This window comes from Thunnus maccoyii, chromosome 8 (genome assembly GCF_910596095.1).
Source record: "Thunnus maccoyii chromosome 8, fThuMac1.1, whole genome shotgun sequence".
NCBI lineage: Eukaryota > Metazoa > Chordata > Actinopteri > Scombriformes > Scombridae > Thunnus > Thunnus maccoyii.
Window position 1 is genome coordinate 22,786,264 of NC_056540.1, and position 23,820 is coordinate 22,810,083.

The 23,820-nt window shown below is 41.0% G+C and overlaps 1 protein-coding gene across 5 annotated transcripts in view; it reads right to left on the minus strand.

The window, feature by feature from the left end:
• Positions 1 to 1,470: 1,470 nt before the first annotated feature.
• wu:fb13g09 (multidrug resistance-associated protein 5) overlaps positions 1,471 to 23,820 on the minus strand; it is a 36,301-nt gene continuing 13,951 nt past the window's right edge. For all 5 annotated transcript variants that reach the window (XM_042419646.1, XM_042419647.1, XM_042419644.1 and 2 more), the window contains 27 exons: positions 23,407 to 23,562; positions 19,909 to 20,056; positions 18,604 to 18,837; positions 18,069 to 18,242; positions 17,142 to 17,289; positions 15,832 to 15,980; positions 15,410 to 15,517; positions 14,230 to 14,589; positions 14,057 to 14,128; positions 13,753 to 13,877; positions 13,592 to 13,664; positions 13,219 to 13,422; positions 12,898 to 13,023; positions 12,173 to 12,284; positions 11,859 to 12,043; positions 11,317 to 11,463; positions 10,255 to 10,384; positions 9,721 to 9,874; positions 7,315 to 7,443; positions 6,895 to 7,081; positions 5,929 to 6,018; positions 5,313 to 5,505; positions 5,036 to 5,195; positions 4,392 to 4,470; positions 4,165 to 4,278; positions 3,564 to 3,728; positions 1,471 to 2,805 (listed from right to left, as the gene is read on the minus strand). In XM_042419646.1, the coding sequence (XP_042275580.1) occupies positions 2,713 to 2,805; positions 3,564 to 3,728; positions 4,165 to 4,278; positions 4,392 to 4,470; positions 5,036 to 5,195; positions 5,313 to 5,505; positions 5,929 to 6,018; positions 6,895 to 7,081; positions 7,315 to 7,443; positions 9,721 to 9,874; positions 10,255 to 10,384; positions 11,317 to 11,463; positions 11,859 to 12,043; positions 12,173 to 12,284; positions 12,898 to 13,023; positions 13,219 to 13,422; positions 13,592 to 13,664; positions 13,753 to 13,877; positions 14,057 to 14,128; positions 14,230 to 14,589; positions 15,410 to 15,517; positions 15,832 to 15,980; positions 17,142 to 17,289; positions 18,069 to 18,242; positions 18,604 to 18,837; positions 19,909 to 20,056; positions 23,407 to 23,562 (4,015 nt within the window). In that variant the 3' untranslated portion in view covers positions 1,471 to 2,712. The remainder of the gene's footprint in view (positions 2,806 to 3,563; positions 3,729 to 4,164; positions 4,279 to 4,391; positions 4,471 to 5,035; positions 5,196 to 5,312; positions 5,506 to 5,928; positions 6,019 to 6,894; positions 7,082 to 7,314; positions 7,444 to 9,720; positions 9,875 to 10,254; positions 10,385 to 11,316; positions 11,464 to 11,858; positions 12,044 to 12,172; positions 12,285 to 12,897; positions 13,024 to 13,218; positions 13,423 to 13,591; positions 13,665 to 13,752; positions 13,878 to 14,056; positions 14,129 to 14,229; positions 14,590 to 15,409; positions 15,518 to 15,831; positions 15,981 to 17,141; positions 17,290 to 18,068; positions 18,243 to 18,603; positions 18,838 to 19,908; positions 20,057 to 23,406; positions 23,563 to 23,820) is intronic.

Consider the following 23,820-nt stretch of genomic DNA (forward strand, 5'->3'; position numbering starts at 1 on the left):
AGCCTGAAGGCCTATCAATAGGTTTGTGCAAATTGAATTTAAAATTGTTTTGAAATACATGCTACCAAAGAACAAAATCAACTGACATGATAATGGCCTTGAGGTGTGTCCTACTTTATTACCTAATTTTGAGGACCTCTTGAAAAAGGTCCCTGTGTCCACGTTTAGTTTTATTCTTCTACAGTTTTGAGCTCATATTTTGTATATTTCTAAATTAATGTGTTGAGTCAAAATACCACACAGCAAACTGGGACCAGGAAACAGGGAAGCAGGGAAGCAGGGAAAAACTGCACATGTTCCATCGAGACTGGGACTAACAGTGGGTTTACAGAGAGGCCCAGCAGCTCATTTTTGCCCTAGGGGCCCCCCTAGCTAGTTATTTATGAGCAGGTATTTCACCATAATGTACAGTAGGAGTAAAGAATGAACGACAGACACATATTAATTTGCAGTTTCTTAATCTTAGGTGTTAAAACATCCAACAGTGGCAGTTCAGTGGTCTTCTTAATGTAATGTTAAAACAAATATTTACTATTAAGATTCAGTCAAGGAAGACTGACAAAGTGATACATTTGAGTGACAGATAACAGTATAAAGGGCAGGAAACTGTGGGTTTACAAGATAAGGTTAACTCATGTTGCAAAGAAATGAAACCTGGACAAGAATTACAAAGGCTTTCAGTTATTGATATGCAATTACTAATCAATGGATGATGAGAGTAGGGTATCGAGCAAGTCCAGTTGTTTGTGTACAAAGTTGTTTATCTCTCTTCGACTCACACACACACATACATCTTTGTGTTAGACTGGACATACAGTGTCATTTTTGTGTTGTGTTTTGTAAATATAAGAACAAATAAATAGTTCCTTTCGCGCCTGTTCGGCTTCAAGACTTCCAAGTATTTTCTTGCCTCGTTAAGGAATTTATGACATTTGCTAAGAGCTGACTGGTTTCCTCACAGTGCACATAATGGCCTGATAGCAGCACATTGTCAGCTGTTTAACAGGTGTGTGTTTGTGTGTGGAGCAAGTTAAGTGCGTTGCTGACGGGCTAGTTTAGTGCAGAAACCCCAAAAAATGGTATTCAATGATGTCCAGGAACAAGCTACCAGAGGGGCAGGTCACAACATTTTAGTGCTTCAGTTTGATCTTTCTTCACTTGCTGTTGATCTCAGGGCTTAAACAAGTGGATTTCTTTATTTGCTGTTTTACAGTGTATGTGAGCAGATCCTCGCTGTGACTCGGACCTTTAAACACTTCAAAACACTTTGAGGTGAACACACATTATGTCACTCGACCCTCTTAACCCTATGTGTGTGTTATGTAAAAGGTGTTAACTCTATTCCTGCACTGTTTCAGGAAGCTGTTCTGACAAGTTGATGACAATCTGACAATTGTCTAGTGGAATATTTAAGCTTCTTATAAATGTGTCCATTACATTATCAGATAGACCAATAAAAAAAAGTACAAATAAGTATACAAATACTTTTATTGAAAAAGATCCTTCATAACAAAAATCAACCACTTACAAAAAATATATTGCAACATTACAATCTCAAGTGTACAAAGGCAATCTTGAAAATGTATCAATGCAATAGAAACATATTGCACTCTTCATGTTTTTTCAGCACATACTTGATTATAAGGCAGAAGTTTACAATCCTCAGTTTTTACTGAAAACACAACATTTGAAGACACATCTTGACGATCAATTTCAGCTTTGTTGCTAATAACATACTGTACCGTGGTTGACATCTGCAATTGCAACTGTGTAACGTACTTTTCTTCAACACTACTGCTACCTTGCTGGTAAAAACAATACTGTCAGTGTAAAATGTGTAGATTTTAAACTCCAGCATTTGGATTTAGAGGAAACATTAGCTCATTTTTAAAAAACACAGTACATGCATGCCATCTATAACAGCATGCTTACATGGCTAATTCCATTATATAACCTGAAATATAGACAGCTCTAGGCACATATTGCATCTGCAATAATTTACTGAAATGACTGCACAATAACATTGAACTAGATGCATCAAACATAAAAAAAACAAACAAACAGTGAAACGTTTTTAGACAGTGCCTCAATGGAATGGTCACCATGTATTTTTTTTAAGATTTAGATTAATGTGTTGAATAATAATTACTAACTGATAAATTTTCTAACCTATCATGATATATAAATGTTGATTGTTAATCTGATCTATAACATTCTTTCCTTAACAGTAAATTCCTGCACAGTGAGGTTTTGGTAACAAATATAAAATGACTAAAACTAAGTCTGAGTTTTACTGATAAGCTGTCCCGGAGACAGATGAAAAAAGGGGCCTCACATGTGCTTCCATGTGTCCACATGAAATATAAAGTGCTATTGACAGAGTCATTGCTCTGTTTCACTTGCAGTTAATTATTTGGCCTCCAGGAAATAGCTTTTGCAACAGGGTGGCAAAGAGCAGGAGGCTATGATGTCTTTCTTTGCATAGTAAGATTTGACGTATCCATCAGAAATGTTGTCCCTGGGGTCTTTGGTTTGGAAATAAGCAGACATTGTTACACAGAGCAGCTATCGCAAAGAGTCTCTGTATTTCTTAACACATCACTTTCACACCATGGCAGGATTGGGTTAATTGTATTTTTGTGCATTTCAGGTATTTCACTGAATACTTTGTGGTGTCACAGCTTGCATCCAAACGTTCAGCTCCATCATCTTTCATCTGCTTTGGTTTTCTGATGCTTCTATCATGGCTCTGAATCTTGAGTTTTCATCTGCCAGCAAAGCAACGGGACTGTCAAACTCCAAAATCTATGAGAACGAAAAGGATAAAAACAATGATCAGAACTAATATACAAAGCCAGAGAATCAACTTACTCATTCTATGAACTTGTGTAGGGAGAAAGAAGAAAAAATCAGACATATTTCCTCTAAGAATATTGCAACCTAAGTTATTTCCCGCAGGCAGCATATGAAAAGAATTTTAATGTCTGGAAAATATTGTCCTTAGAAAGCCCCTTTATGCTTTAGTGAATGATACAAGTTTCTGTAACTTCTGTAGCTAATTGATTACTTATAGGTACTTAACACTCAGCTGTTGTTGACGTGGCTCAAAAGCTTTTTTGCAATTTCTCCTTTTTTGGATAGCTTATAGTACAGCTACACACAATTAATAATAAAGAGAGACAAAGAGGATATATAACAAAAGTCCTGGGCTGGCCTGCAAGTGGTTGCTTGATCATGGTCACCCAGTTGGAGGGTTGTCTCCCTCACTGTGCTGCAAATTAAGGACAACACCATGGAGCTCATCTATCCTCATGCATTCATCACGTTTCATTCACCCCTCTACAGTCTCCACAATGATAAATCCTTAAAAAGCCAGGTGAACTCTATTAACAGAGTTAAAGGGTGACACACAAGACCACCAAAGTAAAGTGTGCGCTGTCTTATTCAATCCATCAGCTCAAAGGGACCAATTCACGCAATAAATCAGGTGTGTTTCAACTTGGTAATGAGTTTCAACCAGAGGCCGGATCCTGCAGCACCAGTCATGTTGCATTAATACAAACCTGGCCGTTGTCCAGGACCATGACCCTGCTGCAGTTCATCACAGTGTTGAGACGATGGGCGATGATGAGGGTGGTGCAGCTGCCAAATTCACAGCGAATGGTCTCTTGGATCAGACGATCTGTCTCAGTGTCGGTGGCTGCCGTTGCCTCGTCCAATATGAGAATCTGGGAGAAAAAGCAAATGTTACAGAAATAATGTCAGATAAAGAAGACAAGACAATAAAGAGGAGGATGAAGATATTATTATGAATTAGCAAAGAAATGGTTTTGAACTCATGGTGCCTGCGCTTATTGTATGACTGTACAATATTTTTTTACTATTTAACATGTAACATAAAACGCTATTAACACAACAAACCAGGAAAAACACTATATATGATGCTGCTGATGCCTTGTTCATGCTTTTATAAAAAGGTTAATGAGCTGCAGTTATGATGCTGGCCACTAGGGGGCAGTGTTATCTCATGCAGGGAGAGCACACAGGGGTTCTGTTTTCCCATTATAAAAATGAGGAGAACCTCTTACTTGAATTGCTGTCATCACCCATCCCAAACAATGTTACACATGTAAATGTGAAATAGCAGAATTATACAATCAGCACCTTGCTGTTTCGCAGCAGAGCTCTGGCCACACAGAGTAGCTGTCGCTCTCCCACTGAGAAGTTCTCCCCGTTCTCTGTTACCTCCGAGTGGAGGGAGTGAGGCAGCTGGCTGACCTGAGAAGGGTCAAAGATACACAGAGGGAAGAGAACAATTGTTACAGGCATTTTCTATTCAAGTATGTGTAATTTAGCATAATTTGACACTGTTTAACCATTTTATCACTTACCATCTCTTTAATATGTGTCTTCTCAAGAGCCTCCCATATCTGGGAATCAGAGTATTGGTCCCATGGGTCTAAATTGGTCCTATAGGGGAATAATTCATCATTTTAAATTGGATTCAATATTATGACTTCACATTAAGACAAGACATACAGTGTATTGCTGATACTGCACTCTCACCCCTCAGCTGACCAAGAGCAACTCTCACCTGAGGCTGAGGTAAACGGGATCAATAAAGCAACCAAATGGAAGTTTTTATAAAAACGGTGCTGATGTTTTGTTTTTGAATCTGTATTGCCTTTCGAATTTAGCTTATCTGTTCTTTCATTCCTGACTGCTTAGCACCATTTTTGTTTCTGTTATGATTTTCCAATGGTGTGGCTTATGATTTACACTGATAAGCACAGCCCAGATTACTGCTGGCCCCAAACACAATGAATAGTGTATGCCCAAAAAATATTCAGACAGACAATATCAAGAAAATGGTGGAGGACAGTAATAAAATGGATTATTGACAGAGATGTATACTATATGCTGTTAATTTTAGCTTTAAATATGCAAATTGACTAAACGCTATGTACATTTTGAAAGCATAAAGCAATGCACAAATTACCATTCTTGTTAATACAAATAATTATCATTGGATTACCTGACAGTGCCAATGAAGAGTACAGGCTCTTGAGGAATGATGGCTAGCTTGCTCCGCAGGTCATCCAGTCCAATCTGGGCAATATTGATTCCGTCAATGATAATAGAGCCTCCAATCAGCTCGACAAGTCTGAACAGAGCTACACCCAGGGAGGACTTTCCTGTAAATAAAATATACTGCATGAACAAGTGTGCTTACAAGTTGAGGAAGAAATGTTAAAAAAATAAAAAAAGGCTGAAATTGCTGCTGGCTGGGGAACATAAAGGGTCACTCATACCTGATCCTGTGCGGCCCACAATGCCGATGGTCTCTTCAGGCAGGATGGTGAAGGACAGATTCTTAAGCACCAGCGGCAGATCATCACGATAACGCATCTCAACATCCTGGAAGGTGATCTTTCCTTGCTGAGGCCAGGAGGGGGCAGGAGCGGCTGCCTCGAGACTTTGTCGCGGTGCTTCACTCTCTAGAGACTGAGATAAGGAACAGCGATGGTATCAGGTATTAATCTCTGAATCTCTGTGGAGGTTCAAGCCCCCCCCAGCTGATTTGTAGTGATTCTCTCTCTGTGAGCTTTTCTTGACACTTGAGACGGAAAAAGAAAAATGATGGCTGTTGTGTGAAACAAGCCCTGTCATGTGCTCTGGACTGTGTAAAGACCTCACACTGGGTTTCTATCTGCTTCCTGCTGTGTTTATCACACATATACAATCACATATACACATCAAAAACACACGTCTGGACAAGCAAATGCCCTGAATTCAACTATTCTGTTACACTGGGCAGTGTGGTTTGATTTCTAGATAATGTCCAGTGTCCCAGTGTATATAACCATGTACAATATACCTCAGTGCCACATAATCCACCTTCCTCACAGTGCTAATCAATGCTCTTACCTTTATATAATGATTGATCCTCTCTACTGATGTAAACCGAGCCTCGGTTTCTGTGAGCAGCCTCACCGTGAACTGAAACAAGCCAGTCAGCTGCAGGTGACAGAAAAGTATAGAGAAAGGTGGAAGGTTAATGATTAACACTGTCACACCAATTACTGTGAAACACTTGCTATTTATGTGTGCTGCTTCCCTTCAACGAATGAGCAGTAAAACATTTTAAGATGAACAGCCTAATAAACAGATGTGCTGATACGGCTCATTCATAATCCAGCCAATCGATTTAGATTCATATTCCTCTGCCATGGCTGACATGACTCTGTCGATTTTGACATGCACTAAACCACTGAGCATTTAAAAAAAAGAAAAAAGAAGAAAAAAAAAAAAAAGAACATCAGACAGCTTAACGATGACACAAACGTTCCTTCAACACAGAATCTCTTTTCTGTTTTTACCCTTGTATGTATGCAGTCGTTTGACGTGTCCTACTTCAAATAGGAGAATAAATGGGGTTGAACCATGTATGACACGCTAGCTCTCTAACTTTTATTGATCCAGAGAGGATGTAATAAGTAGGGACAATTTTTTTCGCTCAAATTTACATGCAAACAGTTGGCCAAAAAGACATGAGAGCTTCACAGTGCGACCGGTCTTAAACTGCTGTCAAATGAGCAAATCCATTAAATAGATGCAAAATGCAGGGATTAAAGCAGGAAGAGATTTGTGAGCCTGAAAAGCTGTCCAGGAAGAAATGTGTACAATGTATTGAATTAAGTATCATATGAATTTAAAACTGCTCTATGCCTGAAATCAGACATGCTGCCTGAGGACTTTAACCCCTGAATATGTTAAAGTAAAAGTCCACTCTAAAGCACTTTAAAGGCACTTTTATGGTGGCTGTTAAGAACAAAGTAGGCTTCACTGTGCCACATTTTTGTTTGTTTGTGTGTAATGTGTTTGTTTACGAACCTGCACTGCGTACGATATGGCCAGGCCCGCATAGGCTGGAGGTATCTGTTTGTGCATGAAGACAATGAGAAGTGCTACAGCAGTGATAAGAGAGATGCTGATGAGGTCCAGGCGGACAGCCAGCCAACGCATAGCGCAGCTGAAGAGGTAGTTGGAGGCCTGGTTGGTGTCCAGCAATTCCTGATATCTGAAAAGAGAGATAAACACACTTCAGCTTGTGCAAAACCAAGCAGAACTCTGCACATGCTCACTTAGGGGAAATCTCCTGGTATGAGGTTTGGTATATGTGCTTCTTCACTAACCTAAACTGAAAATCTACAAGGAGAGATAAAATAAAAATGAAACTTTAATGATCTCCACGGGGAACCTGGAGACACAGGAGGTACGCGGCTCCTCTCTGACAGACGCCATTACACTCACCTTTGGAGGAAGTCGCGCCCTCTTCCGTAGGCGTGGATGGTGGAGAGTCCCTGAAGACTGCTGGTGATGTGAGAGGTGAATGGTGATTGGCTGACGTTTTCCAGGCGCTTCAGCTCACGGATCAAAACCCTAAAAAAAGGTGGAAAAGGATGTTTTACATTTAAGGAATTCATAATTTCTGTAAAACATATGATTGAAGATGATTAAATGGGTATTTTTCACAAATTGGTACATCGATTCATATTTTGATGGATAATTGAATGCTATAGCATCTTAAAGTATACATCCTTATTTACAGGCAGATACAGGCTAACTCCAGAAATGAATTACAACTAAGTTTATTTTGATTGCTAATCCTAAAATGCTGTGAAAATCCTTATTAAGTGAATTGGAAAGACACTCAGGGTTGCCTCATTTGAATGACAATGGTATGTTATTGTGTGCAGTTGGGAGCTGGGTATTTTGACTGTTCCGCATGTGAGGAGTCTTCACAATAAATTACACTCAATTGGGAAATAATGACGAAAAACACTTCACTCCTAAACTGAGCCACAGTATTTACAAAAGAGAAGATCTTAGAAGAAGCACACACATTACATGGAGATACTCAAACATGACTGAGAGATGAGGGAATGGAAAATGCATCAGCTCTAATGATGCAGTTGTGTGGCAGGCAGGTAATGATGTCACAGCGGACAGAGAGGGACACGGTCCACGGCGCAGCACCCGTTCTCCTGACAGAGCACCGGTCGTTTGCCACTATCTGATGCATGCCTGTAACATTATGAGCATCATCGCACACAGACGGCCGTATACTTGGCAGCCGGAGAGACAACAGACTCGCTGTCCACGGGGTAGTGTGAGCGAGAGAGGGTTTATTGACAAAGGTGGGGCGTCTTTCTACTTTTAGACGCCAAGATAGAATGGATGGTGCATGTGAATTACAAGTCTCCCATGAATCATTTTGGTTTTCTCATAAAAGCAGAGAAGAGAGAGGGAAAGAACATGACACTTCCTCGCTTCGGGGCTGTGATCCAGACAAACATGTTTATGCCCTGGGCAGTTTCATTTCAGAATTCAATAAAGGCTGCTTTAGAAGCGGGTAATTTCAATGGGAGATCCAGTTTGATGTAACATCCATACATATCCTGGGACATCGTGACTATGTAAGATACAGTATTTCATCCTTTGAAACAGTATTGCCAAGGGTGATCACTACCTTTTTGTAATCTTTGCGGATCATGTCCTTTGATTTTAGTGCACTTAACATTCAAATCAAAGTTTATCAGTAATTCCACTGGCATTACATACAAATCGACTGTCTTTTAAAACATTAATGAAATATTTTGTAATTAAGCTGATCCCTCAAGAGGCAAACTGGTATCAGATCTGATTAAAGAAATCAAGAATTCCAGTTTATGTGGGGACAAGATATCAACTTATACATATCCACAGGAGGGTGATCTAAAGCAATTCAAATTAAGTCAATGTTTCCTCCAAAAATTCAGCTTTGACAGACAAATAACATTCTAAAATCAAAATCGCCATATATGTCATCATATATCTGCCATTACTTTTATGTTGGAATGCTATAAATGAAATGTATATATTACATACACATTCTTATATGTAAAATAATATTAGTACTATTAATGTATCTCCTTTTTGTACCTTCCAGCACAACAATAACACACAGTCATGTGCTCCTCTTGATCTCTCTGATAGAGGAAATAACAAGATACTGTGGTTATTTCCCATGATACCAGCTAGCTGTTGTTCCCCTCGGTGGATTCACCTTTATTGCACAATTTCTGCAAAACCGTAAATAATGACTAAAGCAGAGTCATCAGATCATCCAAGGCACATTTACCACAGAACAGAAGCTGTGAAAAATTAAATCAATGTCCGATAACAGTCTACACACTTGCAGATAAAGATTATCACAGCGCTTCTCTCACTGGTACTTACCCTCACTTTTATCTTGGTACAATTTGAAGTCACTCACGAATGAAAGTTACCAATTAGAATATCATGTGTTAGCTAATTCATCATACTAAATACCAATGCCCATTTATACAATACAGAAAGTACTTGTTATATTACTTAAAATGTATTTAAACATGAATGACTCAATATTAAAAACATCCTACTTTTGAAAATGAAATGAGTTTTTTTCAATATGTTTATATTATCATGTAATCAGGTGACTCCTCTAATGTGAAATTGGTAGCTTATTGTGCAAAAATCACAACTTTGCAGCTCTACAGAGGTTTTTAGCATCTTTAAGTTCCGTGTTGATGTTGTTTTTTTCTGTTATCTCTGCTCAGATTGCTTGTAAGGAGTCTGCTTGAATCTCAGACTCAATGCTGATAGACATGATATCAACAGAAGTGATGAGAGTCTGACCTGGACACACGGTTGACAATGCAAAGGAAGACTACGAGGGGCAGGATGGAGACCAGGAACCAGGGAAAGATGATGCCAACCATTCCCAGGCAGAACAGCACCAGAGTCAGGTTCTGCAGCAGCATTTCAGCTTGCATGGTGAGACGCACATCCACTGTGGGGAGAAGACATAAACTACATAAGACACACTGTGTGGTGTTGGATCTATTTATATCTATATGTGAAGAAAACTTTTTCTTTGTCACTCTCTTAGTGTCTTTTAGTGTTATTTTCACAAAATTAGAGCACAATAGATTCTCCAAAAATATTATTCTCTGAAACAAAACCAACCGCCCAAAAAGATGCAAGCCACAAATCAACATGTCAAGCAAAGACACTAGTGAAGTGGATAACAGAGAGCCACTCACTAGGGAAAATGCTTCATGTCAAATCACACTGTGTCTTGGCACTACACCTTGTCAACCAGGGTGACTTCACTGACTGAGTGCTCTCTTGGGGGGGAGAAATTCACCGTCAAGACAAATCAAGCCTCACCCTCATCCATGTCTCTGGAGAAGCGGGTCAGGATACGACCCAGAGGTGTTGTATCAAAGAAGTGCATGGGGCTGAGGAGGAGTCGGCGGAACAGCTTGTCGTGGAGCACGGAGGCAGCCTTCACCGTGCACTGTCAACACAAACAACAGCCGTGTTTGAACATGAGACCTGGCACATGTAAATAAACAACTTAAAGAAACATATGGAAAAAATCTTAGCTTGGATAAACACACAGTTGGATGGAAATCATCTATCGATGTGCTCAGACAAAATAAATACACACAATGAATAAATGCAGTGGCACTTGTACTGTATGTCGCTTGCAGTATTACAAGCGCTACTTCACCATATGCTTAGCATGTGCACAGTTGGTATTTATTTTTTCGCACAAGGCAAGCTGTCAAATCTTCATTTATAATGAGTTTCTGGGAGGCTGACATAAAGGTCATGACCTAATGCGCAAGAGACATTTCACCAATTGGACAGAAATTACATGTGGCAGCAGAGAACAAATTAATTCTATTAATGGAATATTCAACACTCCCAAAGATCTCATCACAGCTAAGAGTAAAAAAAGATTAGCCATCTTTGAAAAATTAGCAATTTCAAGTGGCACACATTAACATGGGGACCTAACCTCTGCAATGCAGTGTCAGGATGGGTTAGCTTGAAAAAGAGGACACACACCCGAAGGGGTGCTGACATGCACGCACACAAGCGCGCACACAAGTGCACACACAGTGCTTCTGTCTGCCTCTTTGTTTCCTTAGCAAACACACACACACACACACACACGCACGCACGCACAAACACACACATACACACACGCAAACACACACAGCCGTTCTGAAGCTAATAATAATAATAATACGCTAATAACATGGGAAGAGAGCATGAACAAATGACAATAAAGACAATCAGTGGGGAGCATTGCTTAACTGTGCAACACCAATATATCAACTTTTTATATTCCTTTCAAATGCCGCTATCACTTTAAGGTTCATTAGTGGTTAAGTGGACAGAGCATGTCCAAAGAGGGACGTCTCTGAGGGGATGGCTTACCTTTACAAACACCAGCCCTCTGATTGTCTTCAGAAATAAAGCAGCTCCCATGGAGAGGACGTAAACAGTTGAATAGTACTGAATGTGAGGGTTGAGCCTCATGCTGTTGCTCGCCATCGTTTCGTTCACCAAGATTGATGATGTGTTCTGAGGGCAGATGGAGCAACAAATTACAAAGACTGAGAAAAAAAATCTAATTTTTTTCCCATGTAGTGAATTTTGCCTCTAATGAAATTGAGCACAGCACACTTTGGCATACAAAAAGTACATGAAAATCAGTCAGTTCAATGATGTTTATTATTCCAAGCACATTTCTCAATGGCACCGTCTGCTTTGCTGCACATCTGTTTCTTCACTGTTCGTGCTTGTTTTTAATTAAGTTTACCGTGGTGCTGTTACTTTTTTAATCATGCACATTCAGATTAATGCTCAGTCGGCTGCCAGAACTCATTGAAGCATAGTAGTTATTTTTCTTTTGGGAGCCAAATAAACACTAAAGAGAGGTGTCTTTTATCGTGAAGCAGGATCCTCTCCAAACTCACCCCGCTGCCCTGCCTGATCCAGTGGCTCAGCCACCAGTTACAGAAGGCTATGCAGCCTGTGGTGGAGAGGAAGAAGAAAATGTTGATGATGAAGACTAGCGGACCTCCTGCTGCTTTGATGTAAGCTCCATACACAGACCAGGCTACAGCACCAGAACCCTTCTCTTCAGCTTTCATCAGTTGTTCTAAATAAAAGATGCACCAAAAAAGCAAGAAGGAAAGAACAATAAAGTTACTTGTAAGCCATTCTCAGGCAAACGAGCAGTCAGCATTAATTCAACATGTGGAGTATGAAAGCTGGCTGGGTCTCTCACCTCCTTTTTTGCTGTCCACCCTGGGTGCGACCTTGATAACCTGGACAGCACTGTCAGCCTTTTCTGCATCTGCCTTCTGTTGTTTGTTTTTTAAATTCTCTTTCACCAGATTCTAAGAGACAGAAAAACAAGAGGGGAAGACAGTGAGTTTTGAAAATATCCTCAAACATGCCACCGCCACAAATCACAGCAGCTGTAACAAAAACACCCTGCGAGTCATTTAAACGGAGATATCTGTGACAGGGTCTTTAGCAGCTCACCAGTAAATCAATGCATGCATAAATAATGAAAGGCTTTGTATGCATTTAAGATCCCCTCCAGACATGTTTTAAGATGTATATAAATACTCTACTTTGACTAATAATTTGTGCCTGATATGTTTTTCCACAAAAAAGTTAAATCATGTGGTTAAAATCCTTATTTAGATTTTCAATGAGCACAAAGGAACTTCCCACTTTCAGCAGATGAATGTGAAAACATCCTTTATGTGTCAAACTCTGCAAATACATCATTTTGCACAGTGAAGCTCAAACATCCAACTGAAGGAAGAAGAAAAAACACTTTTGAGTGCAGGGGGGCTTTAACATTTCCCAGCTTTGGGCCTGCCTTTCTGGACTTATGAATTATTCAGTTTGTAATGTACTGTGCAATGTTATTGTGTAGTGGGGGCAAAGATGCTTTATTCAAAAGAACTGGCCTGGTGCCTTAAGTGCCCCTGGCCTTACCTCCTGTTGCATGCTGTTGAATAAGGTGGCATAGTCGCGCTCTTTACCCATTAGCTGAGCATGGGTGCCGTGCTCTGCAATCTGCCCGTCCTTCATCAGAATAATGTCATCACACTCTGACAGATACTGAAAAATAAAACGAGAAAAGCACAGAGGCAAAATAGCTCAGATTTAATGTTGCAGACAGTGCATAGACATTTGCAGCTGTAAACGTAAAGGGTTATCAGATAAGCAATGTTGCTCTCAGAACTACTACTTCCCAGTCATTAGAAGAGCAAAACAGACTAAAGGGGACAAAATGTATGGAATATTTTCCCTCACCTGCAGCTGGTGGGTTACAAAGAGCACAGTCTTGCCTTTGGCGGCTCCCCGTATAGCTTTATTAAAGACATGGGAACCCACACAAGCATCAACAGCACTCAGAGGGTCATCCAGGAGAAGTATGGGCCGCTCGCTGTACAGTGCACGAGCCATGCTCAGTCTCTGACGCTGTCCCCCACTCAGGTTGGCACCTCTCTCCCCAATCTAGAAAGAGATAGTAAGAAATATGCTAAAAAAAACCTCCACATCTCTTACTGTGGTTGCGCTGAATTTCAAACTTAAACTGCTGCATAGGTCATTTCAGAAATCATGCAGCTCTAAGAGCACAGACTTTGTGGACATGTTGTGAAAAGATATACATTTCTACAGATACCTCTGTCATATCTCCATATGGCAGCTCTGCAAGATCTGGGAGCAGACAGCAAGCCTCCAGAACAGCATTATATCTGACAAGGATACAGAGACGTAAAATTAGGGACAAATCTTAACCATCATGGCTTCTGTTCTTAATAACATCATTATAGTTAAGCTTACTTGTCTTGGTCGTACTCGTTCCCAAACAGAATGTTCTCCTTCAGTGAGTCATTGAGGATCCAGGCTTGCTGGGACACAAAAGCAAAACCACCGCTGGCAGCTACTCTGCCCTCTAACCGGGTCATCTGTGACACAAAAACAGAAGGTTGGAAGCAGAGAAAACGCAAGGAACATTCCTTTTCAAATTGCTTCACGTCGCTTTGTGACGTGTGTGAATAAAAACTTCAGGAAGGCTAAAGCTATCCTTGTAGCTGTTTTTGAGGAGGAAACTTAAACTGAGCAATCTAGTTCAACATTCAGTCACCTGTCCCAGCAGAGCAGACAGAAGAGAGCTCTTTCCACTACCAACACCTCCACAGATCCCAACCAGTGCACCCTAGGAAGAGAAAAAACAGTGGCATTGCAAACACTCTGGAGCAAATGGTTTGTTTAACTCCTTAAATAAAAATATCCTTAATTCAATTAATTTGTTTGTACCCTCTTAATACGTAGGTCAATGCGGTGCAGGGTCTTGTGCAGTGGAGGTCGTATGCTTTGAGTGGAGGAGATGGTGCTTTGTGGACTGTCCTGCTCCATATTTGTGAGGAGACTTTGTGCGTTGGGACCTTCCTTGTTTCCTTTGCCGTCCTCTGTGGAAATGTAAAGGCTGAGCTTCTCCCTGCGCAGCACACGCTTCATCCCTCCTCTCTTAAACTGCTTTTTGGGAGGTGAGTTGACTTTTGCGGTCGGAGGTCGTGCCCTTTCCCATGCCAGTGTGGCATCATGAAATTCTACTGCATTGCTAGGATCCTCCATTTTGATCAAAACAACCTCTCTGTCATCCATCATGAAGAGCCTCTGTGGAGACAGACACAACGGGTTACTTTTGCAACATTTAACTCCGACCACGCGTTGTGATGACCAAACAACCAAAATTTCCTAAAAAATCTGCGTTCGCAAAACAACAGCTGGGAATATATTAAAAAAACCTCAAAAGTTTCTGCCTTTGTGACTTGTGACTTGAGGTTGTGGCTCTGGTGTGATGACTGCATTACTTAGCCTCATGCTAATGGCCACACCATAGCAGTGACAATATCATAAGATACAGTGCAACCTCTTCTTTCAGTATATCATTACTTTTTTATGCTCTGCATAGGGGTAAAAAAAAACCCCACAGAATGTCTCGAGCCTTTTGGTGCATCCTTGGCAGGAACGTTTGCTTACTTAACCCTAGTTGGCTCAGTGCAAACATCTCTCACTAACATGTGACATTTACCATGTGTTTGGAATACAATATGTCGAAAATGTCAGTATGCGATGTAGGTGGGTGTGTTTTTAGCATCAACAGGAGTACCTTTTGATTGGCTTGGTCTGGACAGCCAGAAAAGGCCGATTCTATCAGTCTGTTTTAGTCTGGTGACCTTTATAGAGTGTTTGCACTGTTTGACAAGTGATACAGTACCAGTCAAAAGTTTGGACGCACCTTCCCATTCGCTTGAATGAGAACGGTGTCCAAACGTTTGACTGGTACTGCATGTATATACATTTTGATAGTAATATTCTGTCTATGCTTTAACATTGGGATTGTGATATTCTGTTGTGTGTGTACACAGACTTGAAATCGACCCCAGGCAACGTGTTGGGTAAAAGCGACAGAGGTGGCTGACAGGTTTCTCACCTGGAATCTTTTGACTGCCACAGCGCCCTCTGACAGTGACCTCACAGCCAACGGTGTGACTTTTAAGGCAAAGGTCATGGAGTTGAAAACTGCAACCACGGTGAAAGCCTGAGGCAGAGTGAGTATAAATGGAGAAAGTTATTATAGGATTTTTTTCCTTGGGCAATACCTGTAAAAGTAACTGGCAGTTCTCTCTGGTCCTATATGCAACCAGTACAGCATAAAGGCTTCCTGAGATGCACAACAAATTCTTGTGACATCAGCTCTGAAACAAGTTACAAATTGAAAGCCTATCCATTTGGTTAATGTAAAGAAACACAAGAAATATTATTTTATTGGGATTTGTTAGTTAGCAGAACATTACACCAATCTGAATCCAGATACAGATACATATATGCATTTAGGTCCTTGTGTAAAAATACCTCAGCCGCAGTAAGGTCATAGCCTACAGCCATGTGCAGAGTGAATGTGCATACACTCGCTATCACCACGACGATGGGAGCCACACCCACTGTGAAGCTCTGGATGACCCCAGCTCGCTCCAGTGTCCTCCTCTCTTCTGACCTCACCTCTGTTGAGGAGATAACAAAGAGAGAGAGAGAGCTGATAAAAAAGTAAGAAAGAGAGAAAAGTAAGGGTTGAGTGACTCCCAAAGTGTTCTCAAGTGAACATTCAATCTACAACACTCTAAGAGTCACTAACCAATACACAGAGAGTGGACAGAAATAGATACAAGAGGGAGGACAAGGGCTCCATACCCATACATGGCATGAAAGGGGCTTCAAAACCTGCTGAACCTTGACAACCATCCAAATCTAATGCCCAAATCCTGCCCCCCACTCTTCCATGTTTGTATCTCCCAAATGCACACGCTAGCTGCTTTGTTCACCCGGTTCACTGGGTACAAACACAGAAACAAAAAGCTTGTGCATCTTTAATTTAGGCCTAGCAGCACTGTGTGTGTGAAATATGAGAACTCCTTCCTTCTGGTACATGTTATTCCCCGTGGGATTCCCTTTGGATGCTACACGTGTGTCTGCATGGACTACAAAGCAAAATTCACAGGCCCTGAGCAAAAACACTGCGATCATCCATTTAATAACAATAGTAATTGAAGGGAATGACACGGTAACTCTTAAGACTGGTCGGCCATTACGTTGAATGCCAATTAATTATCATTACAATAGGTAATCACAGGACAGCAGTGAAAACAAGCCCCACCAGGCTAATGATTAAAAGGGGAAAATGATCCTTATCTACAATCTACAGCAAGGATCTCATGAGAAAAGGCCATCACTAATTCATGGATAAGTAGAGCTGCCTTGACAGTCATTCAAGGTATCATAAGGCTCCAAACACCTTGCAAATTAACCTTGAAGCCAAGGGATTCAAACTGGCCTTGATATTATAGGATGGCACAGGGAAAGACTTAAACAGAGCAAGCTAATTAAAATGGATTTAGGGTCAGGATTATCTTTCCAGTTCACTAAGAGGATAAGTCTAATTTCAGGTGATAAACTGATCATTTAGCTACTAATTTGCAACAGTGACAGACGTTCAACTGAGGTGGCTCTTTCTTGTGATTTAGCTGTGAATAAAGAGCCTGATAAAAGCACCGAACAGCATGATGTTTGCATGTCTTGAAAATTGCAAGCTCGTGACCAAAAACAGGAAATGAGTAGTGTATTATGATGTCACTTGGGAGTCATTTGGCAACACAACAGCAACTCACTGTGAATGTTCTGCGCAAAGGCATCTTCCCAACAATACATCTTGATGAACTTTATGCAGCCTAAGATCTCGTTCATCAGCCTCACACGCCGGTCAGTCACTGACACGCACTTCTTGCGGAAATACGCCGTCAGCCTCGATGCAAGCATCTGTCCAGACAGGAACAGAGGAAATGATGACAAGAGAAATAAGTGGCAGGAGAGGAAATGAAAGCAGACACAATCACATTAACTGTGCTGCAGGTCTGTCTGGGGGACCAGAGTGATAAATGCCTTTCACATCAATACCAGGGTCTCCGGCTGTCAGGCTCCGGCTTAGACTGGGTGTAATTTGAAAATAACAGCTACAAAGTTGACAGGAGATTGATGACCAAAAGACTTAGGATGGTTTTAAAAAGTGTTGGTTGTGTTCTCGAACAGCCTGAATTAACTTAAAGATTTTAAATCGATGACCTCTAATGCCCTCTACTAACCAAATTCAAAAAAGTTCTAGCTCAGAAAATAATGAGTCGACAATGAAGTCTCTGGTCATTAACTTTTGGTTAAACATTTAGACATTTCTAAAATGAAATTGCTTGTCACAGCTGTAAAGTGTCTGATCATTACTTTTGGTAAAACTTTTAGAAATAGTTGTAATTAAATTGCTTGTCACTGCTATAATGAGTCTGATCATTACTTGGTAGCACTTGAAATGAAACTACAAAGTGTTGTTGACAGCAATTTACACTGTATTAAAAACACTGACAGTTGTCTGCGTTTGTGCCTGCATGCTTGTACGTATGTGTGAAAGTATTCATCTGCTCTGCTTTATGTGCCTGTACAAATCAATCCTGTATTGTGCAGCTTCACATAAAAGCTCCAAACTAGAACTGAACAATCTTTTCATCCTTTTTTTCTCACTGTTACAAATGTTCTAGCTGAAGTCTTACCATGGCAGGGTAGAAGATGATGAAAATGGCTGACCCCAGCAGGGCAGTGGGACCCAGGAAGTACGCGGTGTAGGAAAGACCCAATATTCCCACCAGGGGCCCTCCGGCAAGCAGGCAGCCCACTGACACTGCTTCGTACAGCCGCTGGCCGTCACTGGAGCACATGTTGATCAACTAAGTATAGACACAGTGGCTTACATTACAAATTACAGAAAAAATTACAATGAACATAAGCTGAAACCTTATCAAACAATACATACTGAGAGCTCACCATTAAGACTATAAAAGTAATTTTACGAATACAGTCGTCTTTATTCCCACATTTACTTGTTGTACAATGATTCCTCTTAAGCTGTGTAATGACTAATCTTAGACAGCCTCCCCTCCCTCAGGGTTTGGGATTTGTAGAGATCTAAGCAGGAATGGTGTAAGAGTAGAAATTAAATCCATCTCAATCATCTGCATGTGGTGCCCTGCAGCGAGGGATGATTTAGTTAATTTGGAGATGAGACCCCTCCAGGGTTATACCACCGACCTCGCCTGGACTGATGTCTTTAGTGCTGCGCAGGCGGAGGATCTTCTGGAAGGCAAAAGTAAGAGCTGCCCCACGGAGGCGTGCTGCAGTGCGGTAGTTGACGGCCCACATGAGCGCCAGAGACCAGGAGCGCATCAGTTCCAAGAGGAAGATCCCTGCTACCAGAGACAGGCCATACGGCACGCAGCTTTCAGAGCTCTGGGTATATTCCAGCAGAGCTCGAACCAGGAGAGCCTGGGGGACAAGAAGAGAGAGAGGAGACAGAGTGTAAAAGAAGGTCGAGGAAACAGAAATGAAATAGTGCCAGAACAAAAATTATTATCAGAAATGAACACAGACAAAAAGCGGGAACATGGTGGAGATAAAGTGGGACAGGAGAAGGAGGAGAAAAAGAACAAGGAGATAAAAAGGGTACAATTTAGGAAATACCATAGATTGAGATAAGCGCGGCAGGGAGCAAATGAAGGCGACAAAAAAAGATGAGAAGAGGAAGATGAAAGAGAAAACAGAGAAATATTCTGAATGAACAGATTAGAGATAATGTGAGTAAAATAAGCATAAAAACTGGATAGAGGGGCTATATAGACAAACTGTCAATTTAAAGGCCAGACCGAGACTACATGAAAAGATTAACATTTTGTTTTAAGTAAAACGTGTACAATAAAACAGAAATTGATAGATATACAACACTGCTCTGCTCTGTCAGCAAGTGCAGTGAATAAATCAAACAGGAATTTGAGACAAATACGGCATTGTGTAAGAACGAAATCCAGTTAATGCTATTAGTTGCGGGCAGTAGCAAGCACGTGGTGTACACATAACAAGACATCAAAATAAACAGTTTACGGCAAAAAGAACAATAGCACAGACTCAATAAGATCACAGACTGGGAACTCCAAACATAATTACTCCTCAGTTAAAGGTGATCATTTAATATTTCTGATTGGTTGTCAAATATCTGCACTTTGAATCTCTCTGTTTCCTGATGCGTATCTAAGGCCACTTTTAGGGAAGATATCTCAAGCCAAAAATGTGAGAGATAAAAAAATACCGCATATTTCTGGACCAAAGCGTGACTGGGTACAAACCAGCTAATCTATGGTATTAATATGGGTTTCACTATCTAACGCTTTGTAATCTGCCAGTATGTTTTCATTTCAATTTTCAGACCAGCGTGAAATGGGATAAAGCGATTTTCAGAAAATACGCCCGGACTTGGGACTCCAAGCCAGCAACCACGCTGAAAGGCATATTAGTCGAATCAATGGAATATAAAAGGAAAAGGAGGATTTGAACAGTACTCACGGGCCCAACGAAGCCTGCCACCATTGTGAGGAGGAGCGAAAAGATGGCCACCAGCATGCGGGTTTGGCAGAACCGCCAAAAGACTCTTGTCAGGGATGCCCCCTCTCGCCCTCGCCTTTTCAGCTCATCATGCCACAACGATTCAAGCCTAGAAACAGGAGCACAAAGACAAACAACATGAACACTTCGGCTCATTATTTCCACCCTGAAGAAGACACTGAGTGATTGAAATTGGTTTGTTTGTTTTAACCAATATCCCTGATTAAATAAAGGCTTTCAATATAAGTCCTCTCCTTGCCTGAAGAATGTTTTCTTTTTTCTGTGATCATTATATTATTACTAAACTTAATTTACTTGAATGATGACAATTAGTCAAATTAATTTGTCTACTCTTTGGCACATTAATGCTATGCAAAGTACCTCAATAGTACCAATTAACTGTATATGAAAGTTGGCATTTTTGAAGAGCGGAATTATCATGAGTAAAAAGAATATTTTATGTGCTGTCATTTTTCCTTAAATTAAGTTGATTAAAAACTGTATAGTTGACTTCCAATTTATCAGACCACCCAAAAGCACAATGGGGGATATAAACACGCTAACAGGCAATCATGGCAGCTGAAAACCACAAAAGAAAAATTACAGCAGTTAGTCTGATAATAATCTAAAGGTGACCTACAATATACAACATTTTTTTCATGAATGATTCATCACATAATTAGACTGAGAAAGGTATTACCAAACATGTTAAAAGATGTGCTAATGTGCTTTTATTGCTGTATAATGCCCCTTGAAGAGGGTAAAATATCTTGTTGGCCAAATGCATCATTGCTAATGACTCAATAAAGCAGCAGCAGAGCAGCTGCAGAAAGTAATTTACGCCCTAATGACTTTATTAAAAACGTATCAAAGATAGACAGAACATTAAACCACTAGACTCTCACACAGCCTGATAATTACTACTTGAAATCAAATGGTGTTGAATCTAAGAAATTACAATTAATTGCAGCCCAATTGCTGCAAAGGGCACAGCTTGAGACAACGGAAATGAAACTTCTGTGTGAATAACACATTGTGTGGTGCAAAATCCCCTCAATGGACCAAGCAGAGACCAGTGAACATTGTAATGAAAGAACAGCAAAGAAAAGAGAGACTTCTATACTAACATGCACCTACATAAAGGTAAATATGAATACACTATACATCCACAGTAATGTGTATTTATAGTTTTCATCACCAAAATGAATAACATTTCTAAGACTTAAAAACTCGATACAATAGTATATTTTTTATGTGTGCGTGGTCACACACATGAATGGGAGTGAGAGCACCAGAGCAACAGCGCGGTATCCAAAGAAAGAATGATTTGCTTTTAAACATGGCTGAAATGTTCCTAGCAGTCATCGTCTCTGTTTGCCAGATGGCAAGCATAGCTGATGTTTCGAGAGTGTGTTGGCCAGGACATCACATTCAAGGTTCGCACCTCAATGAGCACTAACAAGTGTCAACTCTCCCAGGGTGCTTTTCCCATTCCCCCCTCTTGCCATCATCTCGGCTTTGCATCTGGGTTGCGTAACTGTTCTTGCTGTGTAAACACAAAATAAAGCCCTCCCTTCTCCGGTGACTCTACAGCGCTCATGCATACCATCGCCTAGCCCTGCTAATGTGATAGCTTTGTGCTCCATTGCTGCTTCCCTTTCTGTGTTCCTTAACATGCACACAAAGCGGCAGCAGCACTAAATGTCCAGGCCCCGAGCCAGAGCCTTTTAACAGAACGGGTCATTTACTGTAAATCCCTCACAGTTGTCACCAGACACAAGAGTGAACTTCCTCCTCTTCTATACTGTCGAGTCATGGTGACTCGACGGTATAGAAGAAGAGGAAGTTCACTCGTCACGAGAGTAATGGAAAAAACATTGGTTTTGTTTTCAGCGAGCAGTAAAAACTAAACACCTCCTAATGTGCTTATTGTAAGTCTGTATTGTCCATTCATAGAATTAGTGCATTACTACTTGGCATTGCTCAAGCTGTGGTTTGGCAGGCACACAGTGACTTTTATCTCATGTCCTGCTCTATCCTGGCCCCAGTCAATGACAGCTAATGAATGTGACAGGGAGACACAGTGCATCCCAGGTAGAGGAGTTAATGACATAACCACCCAAGTCAGGCACTAACTCTCACTGTAATCTCTAATCCCTGCTATTCTTAGCAGCCTCCCGCACAAACACAAACGTCCTGCGTTGGTAAAGAAAGACTGGATGTTCATCAATTAAGTCTAACTGGTGCCAACATGTGTTCAGAGAGTACACAGCACATTGGATGGCAAGCAGAGAGGGAATCACATCCTTACCGCTGCACAAATCCCCACACCAGGAATACTGCAATGCAACCTTGGCCTTGCACCTGTTGTCCTGTTACCGTCTGTGTTTGACCAAGTTTATCATCACATCCATCTTGCTCACGCATAGAGCAGGGAAAGCAGAGAAGGTTCCTCAATATTTGTTTAAAAAAGAAAAACAATCTCAGTGACCCTACAGAGTGAGAGTGAAACCAGTGTGGTGAAGATCACGAGTTCACCTCAGCCCTGATACGACAACATAAAACATGCATACGTGATTTTTTCTTTCTTTTTTACAAAATTACAGCAACATTTTGACTTCTATTTAAGTAGGAGAGAAACATACAAGTGACAAAGCAATGCACCAGCAACACTGGATTACAAACAGGTCAAGGCTGGTTTACTACATGTTAACTGTTTTTGGTAAATTAGAGAATTTGCACCACTAAAGCGCATTCTTATCGATGTGTTCACACCTAACCTGCTTGGTGCAGTTCAATCAAACACTGCTAAGATTGCATATTTGTTTCAGTTGGTTTAGGCTGGTGTGAAAGCTGCCACTCAAACTCTGGTGCAGACTACCCCCAAGCAATGTGTCAAAATCTAGTTTTGACACTTTCATTATTCTGTGTTTAAACAAATGGGCACAAATAAATAGCTGACACACAGAGAGCCTGGGGCATATAGGACTAGCATAGGAGTACTGGTTGGTCTCTTGGAGTCTGGACATTCATGAACCACTGAGCTACCCATTTGTAGTCTGCTGCTTTCTCTGAACTTAATGGGAGCATACACAGGGTCCATAAACAATTCACACAACACAGCAGGTGGGGCTCAATAGGGGGACTGACAGCATATTTGTTTGCCCCAGGGATTCCTAAGAGCTTAATCTGGCAATGGTGTCCCACCTAACAACCCATTTTATTCTTCAATATGGTTGCACCTGTGTATGAAATTGATCCATTAGGAAAAAAGTCTGACATTTGTGGTATCATACCATTTTGTGGCATGACCTCACCTTTAGACAAACCATTTTCGTGTAATGTCTCACACCGACTCCTGTTTTCTAGGAACAGTGTGTGCCAGCATCGAAAACTGTTTTCTTAACACCGCAGGTCACTTTCATCAGACAGACCTCAGCAGTCCCACTGTTACCTCACCTCTGGCAGTTGATTTCAGAGGCTTCGTGGCAAGACAGTCCCCACACATCATCTATGGACAAGCTGGACGTCTTGTAGGCCTTCAGCGCCAGCGGGGACAGCCAGTGCAGAGTCATAAATGAGAAGAGGCCAGCGTTATCGACTGGGTGCTGGTGTCTGGAATGGAGAAGAAGACGTGGAAATGGGTGAGATGTCTAAAAGTGCAGGCACACACAGAGGTGCTATGTTGGGGGAGCGGACCCATATAGGCAGTTGAGAATGAAGCGGCGCCTTTGGTCGCCAGAGTCGATGAAAGGTGAATCACGCCCGCAGTGTTTGAATAGTAATTTGCACACTCTTCACAGAAATCTGAGAGAGCAGCGAAAAAAAAAAGTTCAGGGCCAGTTTATCAGTCGGCGTATGTTCAAACATGGT